Source organism: Hyperolius riggenbachi, chromosome 1 (assembly GCF_040937935.1).
Source record: "Hyperolius riggenbachi isolate aHypRig1 chromosome 1, aHypRig1.pri, whole genome shotgun sequence".
Classification (NCBI taxonomy): domain Eukaryota; kingdom Metazoa; phylum Chordata; class Amphibia; order Anura; family Hyperoliidae; genus Hyperolius; species Hyperolius riggenbachi.
In genome coordinates this window covers 605119747-605134647 of record NC_090646.1, presented here as the reverse complement: position 1 = coordinate 605134647, position 14901 = coordinate 605119747, and the positions used below count along the sequence as shown (strand labels likewise).

General features: G+C 39.4%; 1 protein-coding gene across 2 annotated transcripts in view; it reads right to left on the bottom strand.

Moving 5' to 3' along the window:
* The window catches only part of IPO11 (importin 11), a 604534-nt gene that overhangs the window by 174997 nt on the left and 414636 nt on the right, over positions 1–14901 (bottom strand). Inside the window, exon 28 of one of the 2 annotated variants that reach the window (XM_068249679.1) lies at positions 1017–1263. The exons of the other annotated variant lie outside the window; for it this stretch is intronic. Coding sequence (XP_068105780.1) covers positions 1101–1263 — 163 coding nt within the window. The 3' untranslated portion in view covers positions 1017–1100. Of the gene's footprint in view, positions 1–1016; positions 1264–14901 lie in introns of those variants that run through there. 2 annotated transcript variants of the gene reach the window in all.

Sequence of the window (14901 nt, the reverse complement as noted above, 5' to 3'; positions counted from 1 at the left end):
TGGTGGTGAAGACACAGGTCTCAAGCTCAGCCATTTTCACATTGCCCAGCGGACGATTTCGTAGCTGTGGGGGAGACTGACAATGAATACTATATTTAAACGATGAAGCTAGTAAAAAGGTTCTAAGGCCTAACAAATTGCAATCACAGTCCCATGGATTGTTGTTTGCTTGCAAGTAACTTAAGGAAATTAAAGGTTGAAGAACTTTAGGCCGCAAAGATGTGAAGTTATTATACGCCAGGTTCAGAACTTTTAGGGATGGTCCCATTTCTTCAAAGGTCTCCTCAGCTATAGACACTATGTTGTTTTGATCCAGCTGCAAGTACGCCAAGTGCTCCAAATGGGTAAAAGATTTTGAATCAAGGGTGTGCAACCTATTCTTACTTAAAATGAGTTGTTTAAGGTTGCTGAGCCCACTAAAAGACCTATCACTAATAGCCTGAATATTGGCATTCTCTAAAAACAAATACTGCAATGAAACAAGGCCTCGGAAGGCAAAACTGTGAATTGATCCAATTTGGTTATTTGACAGGGAAAGTCTTTTGAGACCTTTGAGTAATCCCAGCGCATTGGAAGGGATCTGCATCAGATGGTTGCCATCAAGGTATAGAATTTCAAGGACTTCCAAGTGACGCCATGCAGTGTCAGATATCCGTGAGATATTATTGTTAGCTAAATTTAGAGTGTAAAGGCTAGTCATCCCAAAGAACATATCACTGCCGAGGACACGGAGCCTGTTCTTCTGAAGAGTTAAATAACGCACTGAGCTCAGGTGACTAAATAATCCTTGAGGGAGCAAATCAATCTGATTCTGTTGCAGGTGTAAATAGTGAAGGTTCATGAGTCCATCAAATACTCCCACATCTAAACGCTGGATGAAGTTATCATTGAGATACAGGTAATAGAGCTTTTGCAGAGAATAAAGTGCTTTAGGATGGATGTACGAAATGCCAGAGTTGTTCAAATAAAGTACAGCGAGCAACGTAAGTCCATTGAGTTCATTAGGAGATATATTGGTGAGATTGTTGCCACTTAAATAAATAAGAGTTGCTGTCTTTGGAAAGTTCCTTGGTATACTATTTAGACCCAAGCTGCGGCAATTAACCTGCCTTTCTGAGCAGATATGGCAAACAGTGGGGCAGCCGGTGACCAGCCTCTGCAGAAGCAAGAGAAACAAACAGCCAAAGAGAGAGACTTGCAGTGATGTGACCACATTTTCTGATCCATAAACGTCCCTTTGTCTGATGCTCATAATTGCCCTGGCTAGCAAAAAGCAAAACAAACAGTCAATAATAGCTCTTGCTGAGTAAAGTTAAAAACATACTTCACAACCACCGACTCAAACACCCCCCCCCCCCCCAAAAAAAAAAAAAAATTAGAATTCTGTCACTGTCAAGTTTCCTGTTAACAACTAGGGATGGTCGATAAGATGTAAATAATTTCAAGGTGATGCAGGATCATGCAAATTTTGTATGCAGATTTATGGAGCTTGAAAATGGACCAATCAAATTTTACCTCAGCAGGATATGATTGGTTCATATTTAAGCTGCATACATTTGCATTTAAAATTGGCATATTGCTGCATGAACTCAAAATTATTTGCATCTCATTGACCATCCCAATTAACCACCTTTATAACAACATGGTTTCCATTTATATTAAAATAAATCGCAATGTTAAAGTTAGTCACTACAAAATTGAGAACAGCTACGAACGAGGATTTTTTTGAGATATATATGTATATACACATACACACACACATATATATATATATATATATATATATATATATATATATATATATATATATATCAGAGGTAGCCAATAAAGAAGTACTATACTGAAAGTTAATCAATGATCTAAAGCACAGGTGTCAAGATCAAAGCCCACGGGCCAAGCCCTCCTTGCCATTTTATGTGTCCCTCAAGACTTACATGTGTGCAGTGAGGTAAATATGCATTGAAATTACATCAAAGTAGTCTTTTAGTGTTTCATATTAATTTTTACTGTGTTTGATGCATTAGGGCAAAAATAAGTGTAATCTAACTTTAACCACTTCACCCCAAAGGCGTTTACTTTTTACCCTAACGGACAAGAGCGATTTTCACCTTACAGTGCTCATCCCTTTCATCTGCCAATAGCTTGATCACTACTAATCACAATGAAATGATCTAGATCTTGTTTTTTTCACCACCAATTGGGCTTTTTCAGGTTGATATTTGTTTTCAGTAATTACTTTATTTTCTATGCATTTTAAAGGGAAAAACAAGGAAAAAATGAAAAAAAAAAACACTATTTCTCCAATTTCATCCCCTATAGTTTTAATATAAACAATGCTACTGTGCATAAAACCCACACATTTTATCTGCCTATTTGTCCTGGTTATCACAACATTTTAATTATTTCCCTAGTACAAAATATGGTGAAAATATATTATTTGGAAATAAAGGTGTATTTTTTCTATGGTGGTTTTCTTTTCACTATTTTCACGTGCACAGGAATGCATGCGCACACAGCGGCAGCAGCACTGTTTGACTTATAAAAACGTCCTGGAGCTGAAGTACGCTAACACTTTACAATTACTTTCTGTCCAGCAAGCAGGCACATATTTTCTGAGGTGATGTAGAATAGCAAGTCTTGAAGATGAAAAAGCTAATTAATTGCTAGGGAGTTACAGTCCAAAACAAAAACCACTGCACACTTGTACACTTTCATCCTTTAACAAAATACAGTACAAAAAAAAATATTTCCTCTTTTCTAACAAGAGCTAGAAAATAATGGACTACCCGTAACAATAAACTGAAAGCTATCTATTAGAAGAAAATGGTGCTCCAAAACTACTAAAGAATATCAAAAGAGCTAAATAACTACTGAGCGTTCTGTTGTGTGTATTTTACACACTCTGCTAATAAAAGTGTACAAAACGCCTATCAAAAGAAGGCTGAAGTATAATTTTACTTATACAAGGATTTATGTCCCCTTTGTTACGCCTGGTCACTTTACACCACATTCCTGGTGCATGACGTATCATCTGACTTTACTATGTTCACATTTTATGCAATGTTTTGCAACAATTCAGGACTAAATGTAATAAAATTAGGTGCAGCTCAAACAAAGATATTTTTACTATTAACAAAATAAAGCACATACGCTATTGAACTTGGCTGGGAAGTTGTAATAGTATTTAGCCCTGCTTTATAATTTGCACTGAAAAATCCAAGGCACAACGTAGTTTAGAAGAAACAATCTTTCTTTACTCCCACCTATGTACTCATGCATTATCTAACTTAGAAAACAAACTAACACAAACATGTTGTAAGGAAAGCGATGTCACTTACCCCGAGATGGATGGTCATTTTAGAAAGAACCACATAGAATCAGTTTTTGGTTGTTGTTTTTTTTTTAAACAGATAACGTTTAGAAGAAATTGTGACAATGTGTATTTTTCTTTTTCTTTACCAGTGAACTACAGCAGGAAATGTTTCACTCCCCATTGGTTCACAGAGCCAGACAGGATATAAACGGTTACCATGGATACAGGAAGCAGCACGCAGGAAGTTTTTCCAACTCCGAGAGTGTGCTATTGTTCAGAAAAGGAAAAGAAAACGGATTGCTTGTGGGACAATGCTTTACAGATACACTACGGATAGATATTATGGCTGAAAATGAGCACAACATAAAATGCCAGAGGGAGGGAACTGAGCTAATTCACAGTCAAGTGACCGCAGAATATAAACCCTTGTTGCATTGTTACAAACCACACATCAACTATGTACTGTATTTGTATTGCTGGATGTCCTGATTGTACAAAGGTTTGAATGTTCCATGTATATATGCTCTCTAATATTTGTATTTTTACTATGTACAGTGCTACGGAAAATGTACAGCGCTATGGAAAATGTTGGCGCTATATAAATAAAAAATAATAATAATCATTGTGCTGCTATAGTTCTTTTATGCATCTGTGTAACATAAATATAAATACATGTAAATATGTACCAATCCTGCAAGGCACCTTAAAATACGTTTCTACATGTTAAAGTAAATGAATTGGATGCATGGCCAGTCCTTGTACTAGTATGAAAATCAAATTCATGCAAACATCTTTTTCAACTCTTTAACCACTTCCCTACCACAGGCAATTTTTCCCTTAAAAACAGGGCAATTTTCACATTTCCCACTCCTTCCAATCATTTGCTAATAAATGTATCGCTACTTATCACACCTAAAAGCCTTTCTTTTGGTGGTATTTTTTTGCTCAAAATTATTTTATTTCTTATGCATTTTAAAGGGAATAAAAATAAAGTCATTATTTCTCAGGTTTCAGCCATTATAGTTTGAAACTAAAAAGTGCTACTGTAGATAAAACCCACACGTTATTTGCCCTTTTGTCCTTGTTATTACAACACATTTACATTGATAATGTAAATTATGTATGATGCCAATATTTTTATTGGAGTTAAAGGTGCATTTTTTTTCAGATTTGTGTTTTTTTATACGACAGCAATAATTACAAGCCTTTATTTGCAAAAAGAACAGTAATATACTCTCATGACATACACATTAAAAAAGTTAAGACCCTAAGGTAACTATTTATGTATTTTTTTTTAAACGCTGTCACTTTTTTTTACAAGTGCTTATTTTGGTAGGGGGTAGAAGGGGTTCATAACTAATGGGGAATTTATTTTTTTTAATGTATGTTAAATGTATTTTTAATTTTTGTCCACTAGATGTCCCCACACATTATCCTGTGTACTGTGAACAGTACACAGGAAGTGATATGTATGTGTGTTTACTTTCATTTTATGTATGAGCACATGCATCTCGCTTACGCTGGTTATTATTTATAAAGTGCTGCGGAATATGTTGGCTCTATATAAATAAATAATAATAATAATAACAGGCAGTTTGATTGGCTTCCTATTCCCCATATATACGCCCCTAGAGCTGTTGTGAAGTTTTCAAGGGAAGTAGATATGTGATACAGTGAAGGGCAAGTGGTAAAACTTCATCTGTACATTTCTATTTTTTATATGGTTCACTAATCTCTTGTGAACTGACCCAAGCAAAAGAAAGATCTGTTATTTCACATTAATACACTGTAATGGGCAGTGCCAAACAAAATGGCATTTTGTTGTGTTGACTTGACCTGCATGGTCTAACTTTAAAAATTCAGCATGTCAATGAAAGTAACTGGATGCATTTCTGATCATAATAGAAAAAAAATCTTTAAAGATTCCTATTTCCATAATATGAAATGCCTAAGCTATTAATGTAAGGGCATTAATCAATATATGTGAAGATCTCTGTCGGAGATACTATTTAAGAGTCCGCTCTTAGATAATACTCCTTTTTTATTTTTTGTGCTGCTGTGACACAAACAGCTCATTTCCTCTAAGATATTATTGTAGGGAGCATATTTTAAGCAGCGCTGTAAGTATTTATTGACTGTACCCCACAGAGAATCAATCACTAAATGATAGTGTAAGTAGCAAGCTGAGCAAATGAATTTCTTGATGTGAACATTACCCTAAGATTTAAGAATACAATCTTGCCACTCTCAGCAATGGAGCAGCGCGAGTTCGGTAACAAGAGCTCATCAAATATTTTCTCTGCTACAGCGCACACTGCAGATGAACATCAGAAAATAATGTAAATTACGTTTTAAGAGCGATTGTTCAATTTCTGCTTGCGAGAAGGCAGTGCTACATGAAATGACAAATGCAGACGCTGTAAAATACATAGAACAAACCATAACTGCAAAACAATGAAATCCGCCAACCAGCCAGAGTGGAAAAAATGACCACAGCAAGAGGCCTGCTTTCGTAAACGGTAAAAAAAGGTTACAGGAATGCGCAGGGAAGGCACATCCATAGAGGCAAAGGGGGCAATTGCCCCAGAGTCTGTATAAGCCTCCCAAGATGTGTCCCCCCCTAACCTCCAGCTATGGTGATCCCATACATGCCAGCAGGGAACTAGGAAGAGAGGCGTCATGGGGAGAAGTCCGGAGCATAGAGCATGGCGCTGCCTCCTGTGTCCTGCCTGGATAAGGTAAGACCCCGCTGTGTGTACATTCTGAATTCACAAGGGAAAGGAGGAGGGGAATAATGGGGTCCCTTACAATGCTCCTGGGGACATATGATGGACACCTAATGATTGTGTGGCTGGGAGTGTGATGGGATGGGTCCTGGGAGTTGGCTTGGGGGCTGCGAAGGGGTGAAGAGGGATTGCTAGCCCCCCCCCCCAGTTACTTTTGCCCTAATGCCCATTGACCAGGCACCGGGAATGTGATTGGTTGCTATCCATTTGCGAGTGAATTCATTACTGCAATGTAAAGATGGTGCACATCGACAATACAATCTTAACTGTACAATATTACCTTTGTAAACCTGGCCGGGGTGGTCGATAAAGACCGTCTGCATCTAGCAAGGGTACGGGAGCCTTCCGAGATCACCTAAAGATCTGGCAACCTGGGTGTTCAGCATTGTCCGATGACCTAGCAACCTCGAAGTGCACTTTTCTCCCACTTAATCTGCCCATAGGAAGTCACTCTGTCGTGTGCCATGTGTTGTCCCTCCTTCCCAATCCATAATAACTGGCATATCGCTAGCTCCTAGGCTAGCGATGCGTCTGTAGAGAAGTCAGTTTCAAACTGTTGCCCTAATGATCGAGTCCCTAGCCCTGCGGGGGACAGTAAGGTGAATATGGTGGTTGTTCATGGAGTATCATTTATGAGCCATATACTTTAAACGGAGGGTCCACGGAGTTGGTTAAAAAAATAAAAATACTAATCCACTTACCTGGGGCTTCCTCCAGCCTGTGGCAGGCAGGATGTGCCCTCGACGCCGCTCCAGAGGCACCCAGTCTTCTCCGGTGGCTCACCCGACATGGCCAGCTTCCTGGTCGGGCTTCTCCTTGCGCTCCGTGCGTTTCAAGCGGTTGCGCTGACGTCATCGGACGTCCTACGGACTGTACTGCGCCTGCGCAGTATAGCCTGGGGGGACGTCCGATGACGTCATTGCATCTCACGCGGCCGCGCTGAAGTTTTGGGTACCTGGAGTCGGAGGTTTCCTAAACTGAGGAGTCTGAGTTGGAGTTTTTGTACCGACTCCACAGCCCTGCTCCTGACCCTGTTAGCCAATCACTGTTCTTAAATAGAAGAACAGGCCAGAGACCTGAAGAGACCAGAGCAGTGCAGTCCCAAAGGAGCTAATGTTTGTTTCAAGGTAATTTGGACATCCTAACAATTTAGGGGGTGTCTGAAAAGCCACACGCCACTTACAATCCTTCATGAAAAATCTTAGCACGTCATTAAGTTTAATGTGCTAGATATAGAGACTCCAAATTTCAGATGCAACCAGAGCCCCTAAGTAGAATATTCATCTATTAGTAAAGCCTTACAACATATTAGTCTGGAACAGGTGCATATGGCACGTCTGCAATTTCTGCATCAATATTAATCTTTCCAGACCACCTGCATCTTGTTCTTACTCGCCAGCTCCCGTTTAGATTAAAGCTAATAGAATTCAAACAATGAATATTCAATAGTCCAGAGTAGCCATCTAAGAAGATTTATGCAGCGCGCTAAATGTGGCCCAAGTTCACAACAATAAATAAATTGATCAGCTTTGGAACTGCTAGGGGAACACAAAGATTGAATGTATTCAGCAGTGGTTTTTAAGTGGCACTACCATACACAAAGCCTGCAATTACAGTAATTTGCTCCAAATTAGACACAATGGAAAATAAATGGCTCCTATTGACACAATATCCTTTTGAACTTTTTTTGATCAATAGGCCTTTTCTGCTTTGAATTAAAAATAAAAAAACACTAACAGAAGGTGAATATTTCATTGCTGCAACTGTTCCATTTGTGACGTCCCCCCCAGCTAGGGTGGCGATTACTGCACATTTTCCATTTATAAAAATCTATGTTCCCCAGAATAGAGCCGTGATTGCTGTCTGCCTATTCAGGGGTCAAAGTGCTGCCGCTATGAACAGCCGATGGCTGCAAATTATATTCCTCCGCGTTTCAGTCAAATGAGATTTATTTTTCAGTTCCTTTAACCCTTGTGCCTAATTAAATTATTTCTTTTTTTAAACTTTATATAACTTTATATAACTGGCTTCAAAACACCTACCATAAATCCATAAACTACCTTAACTCCTTAAAGGGAACCTAAACTGAGAGAGATATGGGTGTTTCCTTTTAAACAATACCAGTTGCCTGGCAGTCCTGCTGATCTCTTTGGCTGCAGCAGTGGCTAAATCACACACCTGAAACAAGCATGCAGCTAATCCAGTCTGACTTCAGTCAGCACCTGATCTGCATGCTTGTTCGGGGCTGTGGCTAAAAGTATTAGAGGCACAGGATCAGCAGGAGAGTCAGGCAACTGTTATTTTAAACTTTTCCTTTTAAAATAAGGAAAAATATTCATATCCTTCTCAGTTTAGGTTCCCTTTAAGGGGCAGAGTAAAATGTTGTTACTTATCACACTGAAATGCTGTATACAGTGGGATGCGAAAGTTTGGGCAACCTTGTTAATTGTATAAATCGTTGGCTGTTATGATACGTGTGTGTGTGTGTGTGTGTGTGTGTGTGTGTGTGTGTGTGTGTGTGTGTGTGTGTGTGTGTGTGTGTGTGTGTGTGTGTGTGTGTGTGTGTGTGTGTGTGTGTGCGTGTGCGTGTGTGCGTGCGTGCGTCGAAAACGGCTTGACCGATTTGAACAAAACTTGGTATACAGATCCCTTACTACCTGGGATGATATGTTCTGGGAGTCTCGCGGCCCCAGTGCACACGTGGGGGCAGAGCTACAAACAGCCAATCAAATCTCACCCATTCAAGTCAATGGAAAAAATGTAAAAGGCTGCCATTCTCACAGTAATCAAGCCAGAGTCCCCACACTAGGCACAGTTGGTCACTTGGTGACCGAGGTTACAAATCCAGGAAAAGTGGGCGGAGCATAAAACAGCCAATCAAATTTCAGCCATTCATTTTAAATGGTAAAATGTAAACTGCAGCCATTCTTAGACTGTAAATCGCAGGGTTCTCAAACTTGCCACAGTTGGTCACTGGGTGGATGCGATTAAGATTCAAGAAAGAGGGTGGAGCCTACAACAGCCAATCAAAATTCACCTATTGATTTTCAAGGGGAATATTTAAACTGCTGCCATTCTTACACTGTTAATGGCAGAGGCTTCAAACTTGCTACAGTCGGTCTTTGGGTGACTGGGGTCCAAATTCACTAAAGGTTCGGGGCCGCAAACAGCCAATCAGATTTCCTTGGTGGATAAACTGCTTCCATTCACACATTTTTGATGTCAGGAACCTGTAAGCTCACACACTTGGTCATTGAGTGACTGAGTGTCCAGGTTACAAAAAGTGGGCGGAGCCAAAAACAAATTTTACTATGAAAATATAAACTGTAGCCATTCTTACACCGTTAATTGCAGGGTTCTCAAACTTTGCACAGTTGGTCACTGAGTGAATGAGATTAATAATTTGGAAGGTAGGTGGAGCCTACAACAGCCAATAAAAATTCACCTTTTGATTTTCAAAGGGAATATTTAAGCTGCTACCATTCTTATACTGTTAATAGCAGATGCCTCAAACCTGGTACAGTTGGTCACTGGGTGATTAGGGTTAAAAATCAGAAAGGGGGCGGAGCCACAAACAGCCAATCAGATTTGTTTATTTTTCAATGGGAATATACAAAGTATTGATACCAAGGATCCCAAAGCTGATAAACTTGATAATTGAGTGACTGTATGTCAAGGTTAGAAAAAGTGTGCGGCGCCAACAACTTAATTTTTTACATGGCAGGGTTCCCAAACTTGACACAATTGGCCACTGGGTGACTGGGATTAATATTCAGAAATGTGGGTGAAGCCTAAAAACAGCCAATCAAAATGCACCTATTGATTTTCAAGGGGGAACATTTACATTGCTACCATTCTTACACTGTTAATGGCAGAGGTCTCAAACCTGATACAGTCAGTTATTGGGTGACAGGGGTCCAAATTCACTAAAGTGGGTGTAGCCACAAACAGCCAATCAGATTGTTTAGATTGATTTCAGCCATTCTGTTATTGGCAGGGTTCTCAAACTTGACACAGTGGGCCACTGGGTGACTGGGACTAATATTCAGGAAAGTGGGTGGAGCCTAAAGCAGCCAATCAAAAATGACCTTTTGATTTTCAAGGGGAATATTTACATTGCTGCCATTCATACACTCTTGATGGCAGAGGCCTCAAATCTGGTACAGTCACTGGGAGACTGGGGTTTAAATTCTGAAAATCGAGTGGGCCAAAAACAGCCAATCAGATTTGTTTAATTTCAATGGTAAAATGCAACTTATTGATGCCAAAGACCCCAGTGTTTGTGCGTTAGGGTTAGAAGAAGTGGGCGGAACCAACACCAGTCCAATACATACCCGGGCAACGCTGGGTCATCAGTGGGTGGAGACAAATACAAATTTCACTGGGAAAATGTAAACTGCAGCCATTCTTACACTATTAATGGGAGGGTTCTTAAACTTTGCACAGTTGGTCACTCAGTGAATGGGATTAATATTCAGAAAAGTGGGTGGAGCCTACAAATGTGTATAAAGATTCACCTATTGCTTTTCAAGGGAATATTTAATTGCTACCATTCTTGCACAGTTAATGGCACAGGCCTCAAACCTGGTACAGTTGGTCATTGGGTGACTGGGGTTCAAATTCAGAAAGGGGGGGTGGAGCCACAAACAACCCATTAGATTTTTTCATTTCAATGCAAATTATTGATGCAAAAAGACCACAAAGCTCACAAACTTGGTCATTGAGTAATTGTGTGTTAGGGTTAGAAAAAGTGGGTGGAGCAGACACCAGCCAAATACATACCCGGGCAACGCCAGGCAAACAGCTAGTATATCATATAATAAACACACACAGTGATATTTGAGAAGTGAAATTAAGTTTATTGGATTTACAGAAAGTGTGCAATAATTGTTTGAACAAAATTAGGCAGGTGTATAAATTTGGGCACCACAAAAAAAGAAATGAAATCAATATTTAGTAGATCCTCCTTTTGCAGAAATTACAGACTCTAAATGCTTCCTGTAGGTTCCAATGAGAGTCTGGATTCTGGTTGAAGGTATTTTGGACCATTTTGGACAAAACATCTCTAGTTCTTTCAGGTTTGATGGCTTCCAGTCTGGGGACTGAGATGGCTATTCCAGAACGTTGTACTTGTTCCTCTGCATGAATGCCTTAGTGGATTTTGAGCAGTATTTAGGGTCGTTGTCTTGTTGAAAGATTCATCCTCGGAGCAGCTTCAGCTTTGTCACCGATTCCTGGACATTAGTCTCCAGAACCTGCTGACATTGAGTGGAAACCATGCGTCCCTCAACTTTGACAAGATTCCCAGTCCCTGCACTGGCCACACAGCCCCACAGCATGATGGAACCAAAATCATATTTTATTGTAGGGAGCAGGTGTTTTTCCTGGAATGCGGTGTTCTTTTTCCTGCACAACACCCCGTTGTGCCCAAATAACTCAATTTGGTAGTGGTCTGTCGGTTGACTCTGACTGTTCTCACCATTCGTCGCTTCTGTTTATCTGAGATATTTCTTGGTCTGCCACTTCAAGCCTTAACTTGAACTGAACCTGTGGTCTTCCATTTCCTCAATATGTTCCGAACTGTGGAAACAGACAGCTGAAATCTCCGAGACAGCTTTCTGTAGCCTTCCCCTAAACATGATGGTGAACAATCTTTGCCTTCAGGTAATTTGAGGGCCCCATGTTGCTACTTTTCAGAGAAAATTAAAAGAGGAGGGAAACTTACAGTTGACCCCCTTAAATACTCTCATAATTCGATTCACCTGTGTATGTAGGTCACTGAGCTTACCAAGCCAATTTGAGTTCCAATAATTAGTTCTAAAGGTTTTGGAATCAATCAAATGACAACAGTGCCCAAATTTATGCACCTGCCTAATTTTGTTTAAACAATTATTGCACAGTTTCTGTAAATCCAATAAACTTTATTCCACTTCTCAAATATCACTGTGTGTGTCTCCTATATGATATATTTAACTGACATTTTTTATCGTAACAACCAACGATTTATACAGGAAATGCATGACAATTAACAAGGTTGCCCAAACTTTCGCATCCTACTGTATATTGTTTTTTTTTTCGCCACAAAATAGGCTATCTTTGGGTGGTACTTTTTGCTATGAATTGTCTTATTTTACATGCACTGTAAAGGGAATAATAAGAAAAAAAAGGAAAAAAATATTCCTCAGTTTTTAGCCATTATAGTCTTAAAATAAAATGTGCTTTTATACATAAAATCCACACATTTTATTTGTCCGATTGTCCCAGCTATTACAACATTTAAATTGTGTTCTTAGTACAATGTATGTTGATAATATTTTATCTAGATATTTTATTTAGATGTGCGCGCATCTCTGCTTGGATCTCCCAGCGGCGATCGCTGTGTTTATTACACAGCGATGGCCGCCACTGTACAGCGCTGCGACCTAAGGCAGCGCTGTACTGGGGACAGCCGTATGACACGGCTGTCCCCTTCAGACCCTCAGGAGTGATCCTCTGTCATAGGCTGAAGCCTATGACAACCGATCGCTGTCATTGGCTGATTGTGGGAGGGAGGGAGGGAAGGAAAAAAAAAAGTAAAAACAAATTGAAGAGTTTATTTAAAAAATAAACAAAAAATATTTGTAAAAAAATAAATAAACATTGGGGGAGCGATCAGACCCCACCAACAGAAAGTTCTGTTGGTGGGCAGAAAAGGAGGGGGTGGGGGGGGGGGGGGGGGGGGGGGGGGGGGGGAGATAACTTGTGTGCTGAGTTGTACGGCCCTGCAGCGAAACCTTAAAGCTGCAGTGGCCTATTTTGCAAAAAATGGCCGCGTCTTTAGGGGGGTTTAAGCCCGTTGTTCTTAAAGGATACCCGAAGTGACATGTGACATAATAGACATGGTTATGTACAGTGCTAAGCACACTAATAACTATGCTGTGTTCTTTTTTTTTTTTTCCTTTCTCTGCCTGAAAGAGTTAAATATCAGATATGTAAGTGGCTGACTCAGACAGGAAGTGACTACAGTGTGACCCTCACTGAAAAGAAATTCCAACGATAAAACACTTTCCTAGCAGAAAATGGCTTCTGAGAGCAGGAAAGAGATAAAAAGGGTCAATAGTTCATAGATTTTAGCTCTGGCATGCTTCAATGAATGTGTCATTGAGCAAAAACTATAAAACTGTTAAAACCTAAAAAGTAGATTTAAATAAAGTAAAACTGTGGAATATCTTAAAAAGTCATTTTTAGGTGAAAAAAGATAGATACAATCATTTATTTCATTAGTTTATTTTCGCTTCGGGTGTCCTTTAAGTGGTTAAGAGAGAGGTAAGACTGGTGGTTAAACAGAGGGTTTACAGAATAGCAATCTCTTTATATCTAAAAATGTTTCTAGGACAAAAATGATTACAACGCACAACTTATACATTTTGTTCCTATTGAATGTCCATTCCAGTGGCATTGTTAGGATTTCTCCTTTAAGAATGTAAACCGATGCTTTCTTTTCAATGAACAATCCACAGCTGGCAAAAAAACAAAACAAAACAGTTCTCGTACCAGGCTTCACAGAAGCATCCTGTACATATGATAAGCAAACCATTTCAGCCCGCGGCGATTTTTCACCTTATGCATCAGAGCAATTTTTACCTCCCATTTATTTGCTATCGCTAATAACTTTATCACTACTTATCACAATTTATTGATCTATATCTTGTTTTTTCTGCCACTAGGTAGGCTTTCTTTGGGTGGTACACTTTGCTAAGAATTATTTTTTTATAAATGCATTTTAACAGGATTAATAAGAAAAAAATGGAAAAAATTCATTATTTCTCAGTTTGCGGCCATTATAGCTTTAAAATAATATATGCTACCATAATTAAAACCTATGTATTTTATTTGCCTGTTTGTCTCGGTTATGACACCATTTAAATTTTGTCCCTATCACAATGTATGGCGCCAATATTTTATTTGGAAATAAAGGTGCATTTTTCCGTTTTGTGTCCATCACTATTTACAAGCTTATAATTTAAAAAATGTTCGTGGTATACCCCCTTCAAACGCATATTTCAAAAAAAAAATTTCCATTAAAAATTTTATTTGGGTAATATTTTGGTGTGGGAAATGAACAGTTAATTTTTAATGTTATTGTATGTGTAAATTGTAATGTAAAAAATATGTAGATGTAGTTTTACTATTTGGCCACAAGATGGCCACCTTTTTTTTTTCTCCTTGTGCTTCTTGCTAACCAGAAGCACAAGGGGGGCGCGGAAAATTTTACGTGCAGAAAGACTGAAGCCTCTTGTAAGAGCGCTCTGGTTTTTCTGCTGGGGACACGGATTGGTGATCGGGAACCATGTTCCAGTTCACTGATCCCAGGGCTACCAGGGGACAGCACGTCGAAGCGCGGCACCGCGGCAGAGCAGCCGCCCGGACGTGAGCTTCACGTTTGGGCGGCAGAAATGTTATAATCTCGGTATCACTTCTGATGGTTTGCACTGAACTGGACACATAGCAGAGGCTGAAACTGGGCAGAGCGAGGTCAACATAACAGTTTGCTAATTTATTCTGAAAAAAAAAAAAACTGATGACATTAGAAAACTCCAGACATGGCTGTAAACAGCTAAGAAGAAAATGGTCTCTGCCTTGAAATAACAAGAGCAATCACTGCTAAAATAATCTGACTGATGCTGTGTTACATCATGGAGAGAAGCCCTCAAGTCCTTCTAAAGTCTTGTCATTTTATGATGGTAAACTACAACAATACACAGATTTCCAAAGTAAATCCCTGGTCATCTGCAGGGCTAAAAAACAGCAAAAATCCAGCTA